General features: G+C 35.9%; 2 protein-coding genes across 3 annotated transcripts in view; one reads left to right on the top strand and one right to left on the bottom strand.

Annotated features, from left to right (window-relative positions):
- The window catches only part of LOC139980451 (NADPH--cytochrome P450 reductase-like), a 29071-nt gene extending 27493 nt beyond the window's left edge, over positions 1-1578 (top strand). Inside the window, exon 15 of the mRNA XM_071992047.1 lies at positions 255-1578. Coding sequence (XP_071848148.1) covers positions 255-399 — 145 coding nt within the window. The 3' untranslated portion in view covers positions 400-1578. The remainder of the gene's footprint in view (positions 1-254) is intronic.
- A 268-nt stretch (positions 1579-1846) lies between these two features.
- On the bottom strand, positions 1847-17343 carry LOC139980452 (RILP-like protein 1). 2 transcript variants are annotated; one of them, XM_071992049.1, is made up of 8 exons: positions 17164-17343; positions 15837-16322; positions 14395-14530; positions 13434-13552; positions 12183-12380; positions 11396-11547; positions 11132-11209; positions 1847-10742 (listed from the first exon to the last, which is right to left on the bottom strand). In XM_071992049.1, the coding sequence occupies exons 2-8, from the start codon at positions 16107-16109 to the stop codon at positions 10142-10144; spliced, it is 1557 nt and encodes a 518-aa protein (XP_071848150.1). In that variant the 5' UTR covers positions 16110-16322; positions 17164-17343; the 3' UTR covers positions 1847-10141. The 2 variants fall into 2 exon arrangements, with proteins under 2 accessions (XP_071848150.1, XP_071848149.1); XM_071992048.1 differs by having other exon boundaries at positions 11396-11549; positions 12182-12380; positions 15837-16302.
- Positions 17344-18538: the final 1195 nt, after the last annotated feature.

Here is an 18538-nt window from a genome sequence, read left to right as displayed (position 1 = left end):
ACTATGTATGTTAGAATCAGGATAGGAGATTAAGGCTAAGCAAAATTGTATGCATTCAAAATTTTGCACTGTTCGAATAGTAGCTACAGAATTGATGGAAACTACTTGATGCAGTAGAAATGTATTAAAATACTTGTTTACTGTAGAACTGACATGGAATATTCTGTATTCTTTCCATCCTAACAAATCATGAACTATATGATCTGAATTTGTTGCCAATTCCGTAACGTATAAGGAACACGCTTGTCTTTCAGCGATGCCCGTAACATGGCGCCCGACGTTCAAAAGATGCTGCACACCATTATCTGTGAGAAAGGAGGCCACTCTGACACAGAAGCACAAGATTACATTAAGAAAATGCAGACCAAGGGACGGTATGCCTGTGACGTTTGGTCCTAAGTCGAGCACTCTGAGACAAAGATTTGGAAGTTGGAAGCGAATTTGAAGACATTCTCAGAAGATTCTGTCATCGTTTAAGGCTCGACTTGTTGCATATTAATTACATACATTACTATGCTTAATATGACAAACATGAGAAATTCTTGAGTATCTCAACCTTCTTTGATGTTCTCTGTTGTCGCCAATGACATATACAGCTCCAAAGTTACTAGAGTAACTGTCTTCAGTCACAGTGAGAAAATCAACCATCTAAAGCATGAAAGTGATACAGTTCTTACCTCTAAGAAAATGATTCTCGTTTTTTTTTGTGTGTGTACCATGATACAGGGTTTACATGTTGCAAACTTTTTTTAGAGTTTTAAATATAGGTGGCCATCGTAACGTTAATTATTTGTTCCAACAATCATGCAACTATGGTTACAGAATCATGTACATTTTCATGATTAGGGTTATTAATTGTATCACTGCCGTAAGTTAAAGGGATAAGTGACCAAAAAATCATTTTGCCATATCCTTGTTTATGTGTGAATGGTGGGTGATTGGATCTCGGCTTATCTGTCTAACTATATAAAATGTCTTATGCTAGTCACACTCACATTGGGCTTCATCGGTTTACGCGAGAGCAAAGTGTTGAAGCTTTGCGCTCTAGCAACTTTGGTGTTGTGTTGGTCATTGGTTTTTGTCTCATTGGTGGAGTCATGTCGCATTTTTTATTTCTCTACAACAAACATTCGTGTTTCCATTTTCTAATTCCTCCTCGTACCAGCTCTCATCAAATTTCACCCGTTTAGACCCTGAAGTCTGTGAAATATTGTCTCAACTATCTCTCAGTAAACTATGGCACAGAGTATATAAAGGTTCTTGCTCACATGACTACCTTTGGATACAAACATTACAAAAATTGGTTATGTAGTATGGTAGCTTGTTATGCAATTATTATTCTTGGCCTATCTTTAACAGTTTTCTAAGTGGTGGACAATCCAGTTTTTGTTATTATTCTCTCCTACCATTGGATAAGCTCTGTATGGAACATAAGTACGGAATGAATTTGAAATTTGATCGCATAATCATCGTATGGGATCCAATTGAGCACAAAAATTATAACTTTAATAATATGGCATTCTGGTTGTGGTTTAAAGTAAAGTGAGGCAATGGTAAATATATGGCTTTAATTTTGCATTTACCTCACTCTTTTTATTCAGTCCTTTCTTATTTCTTTGTTGTTCTTGTTTTGTCCCTGGTCAGGTGGTGGAATTGGTTATTGGTTATTTAAATGAGTTTGTATAATTCGATTGGTTTTCTAATGTGAGTACCATGTCACAAGACAACTGAATAAATAGTGTACATCAGTGATGTGTTACAACTATTTGTCCAGGATAAGGAAAGGATGGCTAGCTGAATTACAGAGAAAAGGGTGTGGGTTAGGGCAGGGGGGGGGGGGGCAGTAGGAGGTGGTGAATGGGGATCCCTATATTTGTATCAAATTGTTAAAGTTTCCTCAGTCAACGAGTTGACTGTGTTTGAGTGTGGATAGTAACTTGAAATCAAGTCATGAAGTATTCACACAAAACTGGAAACCACTCGTCGCTCTAGCGAAGAGATCTTAATACAATTATAACGCCGGCCATTATTACCTCTTATGGTTCTAGAATGGTTGCGGTCTGGTAAAAGCCTGCTGGAGCATACTAGAAACCACTAGAAACCTCTAGATTTATGACTTTGGATAATAGTTACTTTATATGGTTTTGATTGTCATTTTTGTGGCACACTTTCGTGTCTTTTATTGTCTTCCTTCCTGGGGTGGGAAGGTGTACTTACTGTATTCTTTGGGCTTTTTCCACCTAATTTGATACGTATCATCTTTCATAAATTCTTATTTCCTGCATCAGCTCTTGTTTCCTGAGAAAGCAGGACTTCACCATCCTGCTTTCCCTTGTTTTCAGATATCGTTTCATGCTTCTCTGATTGATCAATTATCGTATTTTGATTAATCATTTCCATTTCTTAGGATAGGAAATTAAGGAACCACTATCTCAAAAAGTTTTTTTTTTGTTGGGGGGGGTCATAGAGCAGGACAGTTTACTGTCAACACGTTAATAGTATCTGCCCAAGCCCGTCTGCATAAAACTTACTTGCTTACATACCAGCCTATTGTCGGAACGAGAAGAAACATTTTATCGCAACTGACTGGAATATTAAGACCCCCCCAAGAGCATGTTATAGACAATATTGTGGATCCACTTTGTAGTGCACACAGATTGTGTAAGTTTGCTAATAATGGTAATGAACCAACTTGTAATTATAAATCTTTGATCACCGTATTTTTCTATATAAATTTTCACATCTTTCTCTCTAATTAAATTAAGATAAAATGTGTGTGATTCTTTTTCACCAATTACCAGATCATCCAACTAAAAAAATGAAAATTAAAAAAATTATGGTATGAAAGCTTGTCTCTCTTTTCTGTGCCTTTTTTTCTTGCTCTCTCCTCAAGTACTTGTTCCTTTTGTTGTGAAAGCTGCCTTTCTTAAAGATTTGAAGAATTTGTATATTATTCATCAAGTTGTAAACAAATGTTCATAGTGAAGTAAAATCATTTGTAGCAATTGCTTAGAACGACTTGTGTAAGCCTTAGTCGCAATATACAGCAACAGTTATTGTTGCTGATGAGAGAGAGATTGCCAGTGCGAACACTGAATCTGGTGGTAGTATAGTTAATCTATTAGCACAAGCTAGAATTTGAGGCTATTTGGCTACCTCTTGAGATCAGCCAAGTGCAAGGTGGTCTTAAATACAGGGTGTACACAGCTCAAAGACATTTTTTACACTTTATTTGTTATGTGGTCCTTGTTATCCCAGAAGTGTTTAAGAGAGAGTGATCTGAATTCTCAATACATGTAATTGAACAAAGTATAAACCGGATGTGATGTTTATTTTTATTTGGCAGTCGATGATTTTGTTTCATCAGAAAGCTTTGGTCAATGATACCAATGAATGAGACTCATCGTGACAATTTTACAAAGTGTTTCTTTCTTTAGCAGTTTTATTCGTGCAAAATTTGCTAAAATGTACAGTTTCTGCTATAAAATGTTAAAGTAATACAGGCAGAGTTTTGTTCAGAGCTGTTTATGCATTTATATGTGCCTTGTATATACGTTAGTTTGACTAAAGGTGAAAGGTCATCTGTTCGCATACTAATTTCACTGTGTGAACTATGAGAACACATGATCGAAGAAGAGAAACAAATTGCAAGAAAAAAACGCGGCGGTTACTAAAAATTGTTGTGATGTCTAAAGCCAACTCTCTTCTACATCAAAATTATGAATATTGATATGAAATTTATGTCTGAGAAGAATTTTATACCAGAAATATCCACAATGTGTGATATATGGATGGAAGTTGTTGAAAAGTATTTTATAATAACGATGAGCAGACAATGTCATGAACAGATTTATTTTGCAAATGGCATTTTTTTCCTCAAATCACAGGTCACATGACATTTAAGTTTGTGAAAAATGGTATTACTAAGATTATGACCTTAGCCAATTTTTTGCTACATTCATCATATTTTTAATGAAATCAGTATTTTGGGCTAAATGTTTGGGTATATAGGTTCTCGAAATAGACTGCAATTTTTATAGTAGCATGCACAAATTGGTGTTAAATTTGTATAGTATGTGTTTATGTATAGTAGTATATGAGTCAATTTTGGTAAGAGCATCTGTATTGGTCGAACAATCACATTCATATTTCAAATAGTATTCACCACCACCCCTCAAAGCTCCTTGCCCCACTCCCTCACCCCCCCCCCCACAATTGCCTCAGATATCTTTTGTGAATATTATCTTGAAATTATGTATGAAATGCCAATCTAAAGAAAATATACTTTTGCAACCTTTTCTGGGCCAATTTTTGTTTGGGCCAATACTCGTGATCTTCAAAATTATATTAAATATATTTGGCACAGGTAGCGAAGCACAGCAGTTTTTTTCTTTTGGTTTTGTGTTTTCTCTGTTATGAATATGAAAATCAATACTAAACTGTTAATTTCATATTTTTTACAGTTTTTTTTTCCATCAATTTATCAAATAGGATTCCAAAAAAATTAATGATTTCAATATTACAAATCTATGTGTAAAAATTAATCATTTACCTCTGCAATTAACAATTTAATTAAAAAACAAAGGAATATACTGTAATTCTACAATTTGTCATGTCTCTTAATGTAACTTTCTAATAACAGTAAATGTATTTGTGGCATTACAACTTCTTTTTGTCCAAAGCAGCAAATCTAGTATTACTTCACAGCTTCACATAAATTGTGAACTTAGAACGTTTGCAAACCTTCACCAACATTTTCAAATTTTGTGTGATTTCTTATTCTGAGATACCAAATAAATTGATCAGTATAAAAATGTGGTTATTAAAAGGACTATTTTTTTTTCACTGAAGAAATGTTTTCTTTGCTCTTGCCCCTCCTCCAATCTTTATTTGGTAGGGGGGAGGAATGTATTGAGAGGCCACTTTGCCCTGTGAGCTATAATATCATAATGCAAGGTACCACCTTTAACTCTTTTATGCCAAATACTTTGTAATTGGCCCAAAAAGAATTATTGAAATCGACAAATATGTATATTCCCTTATTCCAGATAGTATTGAGATGGCTTTTAACCAAGTAAATACTCGCCCAACTGATTCAATGGCTACTCCATGTTGGTCATGTTAAACATATCGTTAAGGTTCGGTTTGTAGGTTTACATGCGCTGAAATGTAGCTGTTTATTTCTGTGTAATATTTTGTTTCTGAGTTGCAAGGGCACAAAAGGTGGTCTCATTAATAAATCCCTTTTCTTTTTTTGTCTGTGATATTGCTGCTTCTTAAATTACAGTAAAATACTCATGGTAGAACAGAAGGCATGACCTCACACACTGAATAAACATGAGGCACACTCTCTTACAATCACATGAAGGACCAGACAGTAAGAGCTTTCCATTTTGGACTCTGTAACAGGGACATAACAGTACGGACCTTACAGATTACATAGGGCCATGTACTAAAGACCTTACATATAAAGGGCAATAGTTTGAGCCTTACATTGATGACCCTGTAATTAGAACACTATGTTAAGCTCCTTACTGCTGGGAACTTACAGTAAGGTCTATGCAATATTGGGTCTTCCAGTAATGAGCCTGTAATTAGAACACTATGATGGCGTATGTATGTAGGTGTGTGCGTTTGTGATGCCAAGCTTGTAAACATGATATCTGAAGGAGACATGGAAGGATGGACCTTGTAAACATGGTATCTCCAGAAGGGAACTTGGGCAGACTTCATATTTGGTGTGTAGAAGTTCCACATTGAGTACAAGAAGCCTATAGTTCTTGGTGGAGATCAAAGGTCATTTGGGGTCACCAGGGGTCAAATTGTGAAAACCTTGTAAACACGATATATCTCAAGAAAGGAAGCTTGGACCAATCTCATATTTAGAATGTAGTTGTGAAACGTTCAGTACAAGAAGCCTATTGTTTCTTGTTGACTCTTGAATTTTAATGAGCATGATTGGAGGAGGGGATGGGGAGTGCTTAGGGAGGGTGTAATTTTTAATGAGATGACATTGAAATGAAGTGAGACAAAATTCCAAGATTTGCTGATAGTTTATGTACATTTTCTCTTTCAGAGTAACTGTGATGCTACCAGTATCAGCATCTTAGGCAAAAGAAAGAAAATATAAAAAGTATATTAAAAATGAAATGTGTACAGTCTTTCTATTCAAAGAAAGATTCTTACTAGGGTCATGCTAAAAATTATTCACGGAGGCTATTAAATATGTTAACTTAATACTACTATTGCTTAAATCACAAATTTATTGCACTGAAAAATATTTATTAGTTATTTGATAACTATAATATTTTGTTTGGGTCTATTAATTTCTGGCACTTTACTTCCCGCATGATGACCTCAGGAGAAAACATTTTCCTTTGGGAAATTGAAATCTAATCAATATGTGGAATTATTCTTGAATTTTTAAATCTTGCAATAAATTTACAGCATTTGCAACAATAATTTCTCTCTAACCATGTAAAACTTTAGCTCAAAAACTCAGTTTGACAGAAGAAAAGTGAGTCTTGGTCAGTTGGTATGACAACTATAGATTTAACCTATGCCTACAATAGCTTGACAACAGGCCTAACCAAATTTGCATATAACCTAACATTATTTTCCTCAAATAACTTTGCTGTATTTGCAACAAGTTCTCTCTAACCATGTAAACATCAAGCTCAAAAACTTTTGAGCTTTTCGCCTGAAGAATACATTTCGTCTGAAGAATGCGTATCTTGGTAATTTGGTATTACAACTATGGACTTAACCTATGACTACAATAGCTTGACAACAGGCCTAACCTACTTTGCATATAACCTAACATTATTTTCCTCAAATAAAGAAGCTAACTCACTACTGAATGCATATTTTTACGTGCAAAGGAAGCATCTGCATGGAAATTTTACAATTTGCAAACAGTAAAAATTATTTTGAGATCTGAATTGTTCTAGAAAAGAACCCTGGATTGCACTGCCAATCAATGCACCTCCATTCTGGGCTTGACACTCCAAACACACACTGCTTGCACAGGAGTGTCCTGTGCACTAATTATACTGATTCTAAATTTCTTTGCAATCTGGCTGAAGGGTCGGTTTCTGAGACAGTAAATATCTTCTGAAATGCCTAAAATTTAATACTTACACACTCTTGGAGTTTCTATTTATACAGTATTGTATTAAATATTTATGTACAGGCACAAGATAAATATTGATCATATTATTTGCGAGTTAAAACGGTGGTTTCTGGCATTGGAGTGCACTTTAAGAGTGTGAAAGGTCAATCAGTATTAGCCCCAAAGTTCAGCACACCAAAATTGCTAGTTTTCAAAGTACTTTCCTGGAGTATGGATCAACTCAATTTTACAAAATGGCTGTCAAATGCTTGTTAAAGTGTGTGAAGACTCGCGCAAAAAGAAACGTCTAATGCCGGTAATTTGACCTAGTTTCGAATGAGGTGTAACAGAAGTGTTAAACACTACCATCGATCCCAGAAAATACACACACAGCTTGCTACCGTCGGTAATTATAGACACTAGTGTACAGTCAGTACATACAGCTGCGGTCAATACCCACAACACAGTATACAAACGATACAGCGATGGACATCTCAGGTCCAGCTAAAGATAAAAATTAAGGTATCACGTTTCATTAATGTCTGCATTTTGTAGCCACAAGAACAAAACGTCACTTGCAAGCAACAGAAAGTTAACTTTTTCAGATGGCCGCACACGGTTTGGGGCGAGTCTTCAATGCCTTTAAGTGACATTTCTGCCATATTTGGGAACATTTCTGATGACCCTGAAAATAGAGTTCTTGAGGTTTCAAAAGTATATATATATATATAACAAATATAATGTACAAAACAGTACTGTGTACATATAGTACATGAAGAATGAACACAATGTTAGAGAAAAAGAAAGTACTTTTTTAAAAACTTTTTAGAATCTAACAAATTGGCTCGTTCAAAAAGTGAATCAAAAAAAAAAGAGGTTTTGACTGGAGCAAAAGTTGGAAGACCAGATATTTCAGAAATGTTAAAATCTAGAACCATTTTTTAGACACAATGTATAGTAACATCGTTTAACCAGGTACACAAATTTACTGGTCCTGCAGTAACTGACATTTTGAGACCAAATGAAATATGAACCGGTAAATGGTATATCCCAGTGACCTTTAGACTTGGTTTACGTCTAGTACTGTAACAAGAAGTTTGTTTAACATGTACTAAACCTTCAGTACAAGTACAACAGTTTCGATACAAGTAGAATTCAGTTTGGTAAGAGTATGTACACAGATCTATGGGTGAGTGAGTACAACAGGGCTGTAGTCTGGGTAGAATCCCTTGGGGTGGGGGTGGGGGAGAAGCATAACACCATTCCTACAACACCTGCCTAGAATCTTGAGGTTGTACACTACTAAGTAATGAAATCAGATGAAATGATATGAACATTTCGCTGAAACTTACTCAAATAGTGCACACTCTCCAGGCGGTTCCCTACTTTCATTTCAGGAAGTGGAAATCTCAGGGGGCAGCTCCCACCCCCCCGCCCCCGCAAACTAAGTACGGCCCTGGTGAAAGTTACTACTCTAATTGCACTAATGTCTCAACTAGATTTCAAACACACCCACACAATGAATTCAAATCACAGAGAATGAGTACAGGCAAGTGAAATATGAGTACAAGTCAGGACTCAGTTAAAGTCTGCTTGGTACTGTTTGGTGGGACATGGGTACATTTTATTCTAGGTTCATAGCTTGAGACCTCACTTCTACCAAGAAATATTTTTGCTCTAGCCCTCAAAAGTGTTTACAATTAAATTCAACTCAAATATTTTCTCTACATGAAGTGTTTCATGTGCAGGTTTCAGAAATTGAAACGTCAGTAAAAAATTGGTACAAAATTGACTTATTTCAGAAAGTACAGTACATTGTACGATCCTGATTGAAAATGTACAAAATTTTGCATTTTTGCATAACTTTACTAAATATTAATAACCATGCTTCATAAATATGATTCTTTAAACACAATTACACAAATTGCTGAAAACAAAATGCATATGTCTAACACATATACTCAAGTAACACAAAAAGAAATATTAAAATGTACAGTTCGAAAATAAAATATAAAATACCCAAATAATTGCATTCCAACAAATTCTTACATTAAAATACATATAACCTACTGCAAATTAAATTATTAAATTTTCCTTTAATATATAAACCACTGACCAAAGTACCGGGGTAATATCTTCAATGAACTGATACAAAAATATAAGAACGTTATACCAGTTTTTCAGACATTTTTTTTTTTCCAAGTCACATTTCAAAATAACCATTTGTACAAATTGAAAGTCAAAAACATGAAAGTTTATGTTGAAAACATGAAGAATGCTTTACCTAACTAACGTACCGTCCAGTTTAAAACACTTTTATTGCTTATAATTATTCTAGAGTTTCCTTCTGAGGTATGAGTTTTCTATTCCCTTTACAGTTAGACAACTTAGATTATTGTTTCTTGTTTTATACAAAATGAGGCACTTTCTTCAAAACAGACATTGCAAAACCAGTTTCAAAATGTCATCGTTAAATCCTACAGACCAAGACGAAACATGCAATTGTCATTCATTTGAAATGAAATAACGGTTTATTCGGGCTTGTAAGGAGGTTGTCTAAATTAATATCAATCATGACCAGGGAATATGGAGTAAACTATTTTAAACACAACAGAGTAAATACAGCAAATGGTTCTTTTCAAAAAGTAAAAGTAGCATACCCAAAATACCTCATACTGGTAGAAATGCTACAGTAGAAATACCCAATATTTGAGAAGACCTATAACAAGAACATCTCATCCTTTGAGCAAACAGGAACAACATTTACCTCACACTACTGGAAAAAACCCTTGTCCCAGAAGCACCGCTTCTAGCACTAACCCTGCATACTAGAAACACACCATACTAGAAAAGATAGTCCCATGTTTATCCATTACACTAGTTACCCTCTTAAAAATTACTAAACAGTAATTCCTACGTTACTACAGAATACAAACGGTGCTATCTATCAATATTGCTAATGTGAGAAACTTTGGTATGCTACAAAATCAGAGTAAAAAGGAAAGGAACTCTGTACAAGTACGAAAACCGTTACAACTCAACTATATCACAGGATCGTTCTATTTCACCTTCCTCTGTCCTAGAATCTTGAGATGATTGTTGCGAATGAATCGATGCTTCTTCCCGACATTCCTCTCTCTGATCTTCAGATGAAGAAGAAGAAGACGACTGCTGCCTCGACTGTCCATCCTCCGTCGAAACTCCTTGTCCGTCCGTCTCTTCTCCACTCTGGTTATTGTTCACGTTATGATTTTCATCTCTATGGTCTACATCCGTTCCTTCGTCTTCGAGACACAGTTTCCTCCTCGCTGTGCTGCCCTCTATCATCTCCTTATCCTTCCCATTTATTCCCTCTCCTTCCTCTGAAGATAAAAGTTCTTCGTCGTTCGAGAAATGATCCTCCACCAATTCTCTCATTTCGAGCTCATCGTCTTTAGGGTTGTTTGCCTTCTCAAAAAACCTGGCGAGAGATTTCTCGGGATCGTTTTCTTCTGAATCATCATCCAAGATGGCCGCTGCCGGAGCATCCTTCTTTTCAAGAAATTCCCAGTTATTTTCTGACGAGCCAGAGCTGCTCTCTCTTACGGTAGGTTTGGCTTTCTTCTTGGAACTTTTGAATATACTTAAAAAACTACAGAGAAAAAGACAGAAAAAGAGGTGTTCTTGAAAAAAAAAAGAGTTAAGGCTCTCACACATAGTAGAAATAGATTACATATCCACAGATTGAAATCCTACTCACTTAGAACAAAATTTTGCATAGTATTAGGCCAAAAAAAAAATGAAATATAAAATATATTGTTAGCATGTCCAGGATTTTTAAAATGTTGCAAAATAAAGTGAGTTGTTTGAATTTCACACACAGTCACAGTATCGGTGCACTGGTACAAACGTGCTGCTGTTACATCATAAGCTACCCGCTGCATTTTTTTTTTGTCTTGCATATATTCTAGGCATTTATATCATTTTTTTTATGTTATTGATATAACTTTGATAAAAGGTTTGACCCAGGTCAATACTCACAATTTTGAAATAGATGATTCTGATTTTTGCTCATCACTCGCTGGAGACTCTTTTCCTTTGTCACTAGATTTTTGTTCGCTGTTGGAAAAAAAGGAATAGATGAAAAAATATCAGACAACTGAATCTCAAGATGAGGGTAAAGCAGCCCTTGTGTGGCAATAAATACAAGGATAAGAGTGATTTGCATGGGTGACCACTTTTGTAATCTCTCTAGCATATTTGAGGCTAGAAGACCGACAGAAAAGTTTGGTTCATACCACTCACCTTTTCAAGTCTTCCTCCATCAGGAAGAGTTTCAACTTGAGTTCATCTCGTTCTACCAGAACGTGGTATAGCTCATGGAGGGTGAACCTCGGGCGATTGGGATCGCTGGGGTCTATCAAGATCATACCATCTACGGATTGTTGGTTATTAACCTAACCCGAAAAAAATTATAATAATAATTGAGAATTATTTAATTGCATATAAAGCAAGACTGCTTGTAACAGGATCACAATCCCACACACTAGGACTTGAAGCAATGGGTAATGTACCTCCCCTCCCCCTTCCTGCCTCTCCCATACCCCCCTCCCTCTCTCTCTCCACCAAACCTTCCACTGGTTGTATGAGAAAATGCATTAAGCAACAGAAAGGAACAGAAAGTGCAGCAATGCCCATAATTAATAATTAGCAGTTAATATCAAATGAACTCAAACAAAATTATCTTTGACAAAGATTTTCTTTCTTTCTGTTATTTTATTTTTTATACTGCTAGGATCCTGAAAGATTGGCATAAAAAATAAAGTGACATAAATTTCCATCCATTGGCTTGTTAACTGCAACCCCTTACCCCCTTTTTTTTCTTGTTTTCTTGTCGTTTTTGTGTTTGTATCTTTTTCTTTTTTTTTCTTCTTTTTTGAACATTTACCAAATTTCTCTTTATGCCATCAAAAGAAACATGCTTCGAATAAATATAACACTGACAGAAAGCAAAAAGAAACACCAAAGACAAGAACAACAAATTTACATATTTAAAAGGGCAAAGCACAATTGCCGGCAATTCGTCTCTCACCTGAGTCTGAGTTTCTGCAGGATCCTCCTTTGGATCAAAGGTCAAAGTTTGAGATGGATTATCCTTCTCCATGGCCTTCATCTCGGTCATGATTTGTGATTTTTCTTTCATCAGAGATTGAGCGTGAGACTGGATCAGTTCGTTCTTCTGATGGAGGTTCTGATTGAGTTTAGCTAGTCTGTCCACCTGCTGTTGCAACTGTTCACATAGAAAACAATAAAAATAAAACAGAACAATATTTTACATATTCCTAAGTAGTTTGTTAGTAGTCTACATTTTCCTAAAAGTTATAAATGGATATTAACAAACAATGGTGAGTGACATTATCATCTCAAGAGTATTATTTATGAGAATAGAAAATTGTTGAAAAGCTTATTGTTTTTGTTACTTTACATTGCACAACCCTAGGGCAGTTTACAATAGTTGGTTTATTTAAATAGCCGGAACATCGCAACCTGTCTTTTTGAACCTTCCTCTATGGTTCCTATCATTTCAGTTAAATTTCAGTAACCTTTCTGTATTCTCTTACATGCTATGTTTTATATTATTATATTAACAATTTGGATAATAAACTATATTTCCCACCATGGTATTTTGTACTGCACCACTGAATTTGATAAATAAATAAATTGAATTAAATTGAACTGAACTGAATTCTCCTTTGTATAAACATAAAAGGAATCGCAGTGAAGATCACTGATCAACACGCTAGCTGGCTGATAGACCGATAACTGGCAGATAGCCTGATAACTGGCCCTGTGTAGCAGAGTTTATGTTCTAATGTTGGAAACTGTGATTCTGCCAAAATATGGCTTGGAGTTCTGTCTCTGCAGAAAACTGATACAAGATGATTTAAATCTACCCAACCAACACCAACCATGTTGAAAGAAGCAGACTGATGCATATTCATGAGTTAGTTATTGCATACAATACAGAGAGATTAGATATACAGTAGGATTATAACCCGATCAATGACTGTGGACGGTGATTGCTAGGGGATCTACACATGTTCATAATCAAGGACTTGTAAAGGGTGAAACTCCACCAATAACAACAAGGCTTCTTGACCTCAACATGCATCGGACATCTGCATTCCACATGAAACAGATGTCCTTTAGTCATTTCTTTCTTTCTTTGTGATATATCAATGTATGTTCAACACACATATCCAAACCAAGCACAGGCTGTCATGACTGCAATGGCTACACAAATGTTCACTTATAGCAATAGTTGTTTTCTCTGTTTCCTTACAGCATCAATGTCTGCAGCTTTTTGGGTAGCATCCTTTTCCAACGTTCTCAGTTGATTACGTTGTTTGTCAACGGTTTGTCTCATGATCATCAGAACCTTCACTGCTTCCTGTTCTTGGACTGGTGAGGAAATGAAATGAAATGAAATGAACAAAACTGAAGATTGTTTGCCGACATATAAAGTGTGCTGACTTCATAGGTTCACTCAGTCGTAAAATGAAACGTCAAAGCAGCTTCAAACTAATCTTTCGGTTTCAATTTCGCTTTTTAACAGACAAAAACAAATGTGAATTTATTAAAGAATTTCTCTCCGACCGACTCAGGATCTATAAATATTGTTCATATGTAGAAATATTATTTTTATTTTTATTTCTGTTCAAATTTCTTCAATTCCAACATACTCTTTGGAACTCACTTCCACTGCACATCAAGTCGGCACCCAACGTTAACATTTTCTAAAAACAGACTCAAAACCATCTATTTTTGACTGCCTTCCCTGAGCACTAGCGCCACTGAGCATTGGTTTTCCTCTGGATATTGGCGCTATATAAATTTGCATTTATTATAATTATTATTACTCCTCTTAACAACTCTCGAGGTACGGAATGTATAATCTAAGTACAGCTTTGTTATATTGCCAGTACTGTCATGCTTTTATGGAAAATGTTTTACTTTCGGATCCCTCACCCAACAGTCCTATTTAGTGAAAGAAAGTTTGACTGATGTATTGAAGATTTCCTCTAATTATGCCCTTACCAATATGTTTACAAATAAGATAAAGTTTCCATCCCCCACCCCCCCACCCCCCTCCCCCTCCTCTTCCAATCATCTCTTACCTGATGAGAATGTAGACATTTATCCATAGTCTGCACACAGTCTATGTATATACTTTAAAAGCAGTTGCTGAGAAAATCAGACCACAAAAAATCAAGCAAATAGCAACAAATTATAGAGCAACTAACCTCTCTCTTTGACAGCAATGCCGTCCTTCTCTGATAATTGGTCCCTGAGAAGAGAGTTTTCATTCTGTAACTCAGAGAGTTCTTTCATCCAAAATATATCATCCTCTCTCTTCTTTTCTGCAGCTTCTTCTGCCTCCTGTCAAACCAAAACCAATCAAAAAAGGCTTTGAAATTATGATACCATAGTACAATTTAGGTTTGGCATCTGAAATATCAAGGGAGCAACAGATAGGTAAAGGCTGCCCTCTTTATTCATCCACACCCCAGACAAAATTAAACTCCTGTTGGGTAAATTTATGCAATGATTCACTGTCTTCAAACATTCCCTCTAGGGGGGCAAGTCAAACAGATGTATTTCAAATGAAAGGCAAGTCCATGATCTAGGTAGGCCCTCTCAAACTCGAAAGTGACGTTTGCTACGTTTACAGAACAAGCTTGTGTCCATCATGTCAATATTTGATAAGCTAAACTTTAATTAAATGCTCAATCTTTGTATACTTCAAAGACTTCATCAATATAACAAGGTTATTGGAATCCTGTAGGCACTGAAAGGGTTGATTAAATGTTGCCAGAGTAAATATATGTATTCATCAAGTTTGTGTGTGATTTAATCGGACAGCAGAATTCTGCTTTCACAAAAGATGAATTCTATATATTATGAATTTACAAGTTCAAACCATGACAAACTAAATCAAATTGAACTTTTTAAATCGGACAGCAGAATTCTGCTTTCACAAAAGATGAATTCTATATATTATGAATTTACAAGTTCAAACCACAACAACTCAATCAAATGGAACTCTTGAAAGGCAATATGGCTATTTAATATCACAGAGAAGATGCAAAACATACTGTATATGATGCATGGCCTCTATATTTTCTAATGGATGGTTATTAACTACCAGATCACATTTTACCTTTCGGCCAGGTGGACCCAGGCCCAGTCTCCTCCCCACATAAAATTAGAAGGCAAAGAAAGGAGGAAGGGAAGGGAAGGGGAAGAGGAAGAAGTTGGCACATAAGCTTAGAAAGAAAAGAAATGGGGGAGGGGTAGGGGAAGGGAAAGGGAAAGGGAAAGGAAAAGGGGTGGGGTAGGGAAAGGTTAAACTGTTTGAAAACTGTGACCCAGTAGATTTAAATATTAAAAACCATCTTCATAAAATTACTGTACTGCTGTACATATAGCAAATTATACATCAATACACAGCAATGAATAGATCTATATGATGTCCCACACTGTTAATATACATGAAAACTCCATACACACTGATTATTATTTTACTGTTCATCTGAATTACAATTTAAATACTGTACAATGGCTGCCTAGGTTGCTTAACAGCCTGTTTTGGGTCCCAAGAAAGTAAAAATCCAGCCTTTTTTTGATACTGTACATTCATTGATCAAACAATGGATTACCACAATAACATCTGTTTTACACTAACCTGAATCAACTGGATGTTTTCTTTCTCCTTTTGCTCAGATTCTTTCTCCAATCTGTGTAGTTGTTCTTCCAAGTTGCAGACATTTTCACGAAGTGTTTCGGCATTTTTAACTGATTCCTCCAAATGTTCAAGACTCTTAATAATTTTGGGCATTATATCCCGGAAACCATCGCTTCCAAATTTCTCAATCAAACCTTCAAAGTCTTTCCCGATATCGGCAGCAACTTGATAAACATTCAGTGCAGGAACACCTTCAGTTGTCCTCTCAGACATTTTGTAAGATGTGTCTTCAAAATGTTCTATCACAGAAAATCGAAAAGATTTCTCCAAAATCTACTTGGTTTACATTCTGCATCAGGTCAAGTATTCCGGCTTACATCCAAAATTTCATACACAGAATCCCTTCACACTTTACAGTTTTTGAAAGTTGCAGGCTTGTAACTTCTTATTCTTATCACGTGAGACCCTTGGGAGAAAGTTAATATTCTAGAAAAGATAAAGCGTAGTACTACATCATCATGTTGTGAAATTTTTGAAAACTGAAGAAATTGTTTCAATTTTAGAGCATGAAATGGTGAACAAATGCATATATTGTACACAAAAGAAACAGAAACTATCAGTATTTTATTATGCTGAAAATTCATAGGGATACTAAACAAGTCATGATCAGTAAATTATTACCTCATTATGATTACTAATTAGCCAAAACACATGAACAGTAACTGAGGCCTGACATGTATTTGCATATTTAAAACTGACCAACAACTGTTAGGCTTTGCACTTTATTCTAAGATTTTAAAACTTTAAGGCCTGACTTTAGAATCCGTACCATATGAATGTGCAAGCTGACTTCGAATCGGCCGAAGAACAACTGTATAATCGCACCGGCTTGTCGGATATCTGTGTTCTGTTTGTTATATTTTGTATGTTTTATATGTGCAGGGATCCTGGGGAGAACACTGGTTTACCAGTGACAGGACCCCTGGTTACGAATAAAGTTAATAAAAAAAAAATAAAATAAAAAATATCGGATGGTACGGATTCTAAATTAGTACCAACTTTAATAAACTCACAGGATATGGCTATCTTTAAACATGATTACACCGTTCCAGTGACTTACTGATGTTATTGACCCACTTAGGCTGATGTATTATCTTCATGTTGTAGCACATAACAAAATTAATGTAGAGGGGCGTGCGTCAATGTAGGCTAATGTAGTAGCAAAAACCCTATACGATTATTGTTAGACTAGGCCTAACCTACCCACCCCTATTACTCATTTGATCGGCAACTGATATTGTGATAACATATTTTTTTCAATACTTACTCAATGATCGACGGGATGACATACATTAATACCCTCGTTTTCTCAGTCGAACTTGTCCAACATTTTGCGGCTGTTTGCCGGTCTGTGCGTGTTTGATACTGACACTTCACGAACGCAACCGGTATTATTGAGTGTACTATTACTGACTGGGTGGTGTTCGTACTACTAGTACTACGAGGCTACACAACAACCGTGAAGTCAGCTGACATTCTGTACGTATTTCTATGTTTTGACCATTTTAGCCGATAAACGGGCTAGACGAAATCTTCGTATGGCACGCCACCGGTCATTAGACTTCGACATGCGACAGTTGGACAAAGTGGGTGAAGGTCCTTTTTTATTTTGGAACCGCAACCTATGAACTCTTAATCAGGCTCTGCATATGAATAGGCCTTGGAGTATTAATATTTCACATAAAATGAAACTATTTCACATGGCAGATGATCTCTGCTTGTTCTAGCTGATTTTGAATCATGTATTTCTGCTTTTATAACCTGCTTTGATACATGATCAACATATAGCCTATGGATAGTATTCAAAGGTACTTTCATGGAGGTCTTTAATCTCCAAATTGTTCTCAGACATATTTAAGGAACACACAAGATGACTGAATGTCCCAGTGAGGAAAGTTTCCTTGAAGGTTGTAATAAAAACAGTTGAAGGATTTTGACCAAAGGTGACCATATTTGAATATCTAGCATATTTGGGGCCAATACAGCATACCTTTAAGCAGACCTGTCAACCTGTTTGACCCCAATTAAAATAGGGAGAATAATATTTTTCAGGGCAAAAAAATAGGGAGAACAAGGGGAAAATAGGGAGGTTGGTAATTTTCAACTGAAATGATATAAATACTTCTATATAAGTATAGTCTACTTATGCAATACAGTGAGAGAATCATGAGTGTTTCTTGTTGTAGTTTACAGCAGCTTGCTTCGCTTTCTATACAGGGTTTCTTTAGTAGGCTTCCATTTGAAACAGGGAACAGTGGACTCTGGGTACTGTGACTTCATGGCTAGTATGCTAGATAGAGTCCCATCAAGCTTGAGACTTGACCGACTGTCTGTCTTGTTCTTGCAAACTACACTGAATAGCCTTCTCTGTTCAGCGTTACTGTGGGGAATTACTAAGCATAGGACTAATTGTTGGCTATTTTCAGAAATGTCGCAAGTGTAGAACATAACAAAAACCGGGAGAATAGAATATGAAACCGGGAGGCCGGGAGATTCGGGTAAAAACCGGGAGTCTCCCGGTTAAACCGGGAGAGTTGACAGGTATGCTTTAAAGGTGGTTCTATTTTAAGGAATATGACCATATAATGAATCCATAAACATTTGTCTAACTTTAAATTATTCATGGCTATTTTAAGGAAATT

This window comes from Apostichopus japonicus, chromosome 15 (genome assembly GCF_037975245.1).
Source record: "Apostichopus japonicus isolate 1M-3 chromosome 15, ASM3797524v1, whole genome shotgun sequence".
NCBI classification, from domain to species: domain Eukaryota; kingdom Metazoa; phylum Echinodermata; class Holothuroidea; order Aspidochirotida; family Stichopodidae; genus Apostichopus; species Apostichopus japonicus.
Note: the sequence above shows the minus strand (reverse complement) of the source record. Positions and strands in the feature narration are given on the sequence as shown.

Excerpts from the sequence above, each read along its gene's own strand:
- LOC139980452 (XM_071992048.1), bottom strand. The coding sequence starts at position 16,109 with ATGTCTGAGAGGACAACTGAAGGTGTTCCTGCACTGAATGTTTATCAA. Across the intron at positions 11,550-12,181 it reads TGCAGAAACTCAGACTCAGG|AGGTTAATAACCAACAATCC; the intron begins TGAGAGACGAAT and ends TTTTTTCGGGTT. Across the intron at positions 10,743-11,131 it reads GAATCATCTATTTCAAAATT|TTTTTTAAGTATATTCAAAA; the intron begins GTGAGTATTGAC and ends TTTTCTCTGTAG.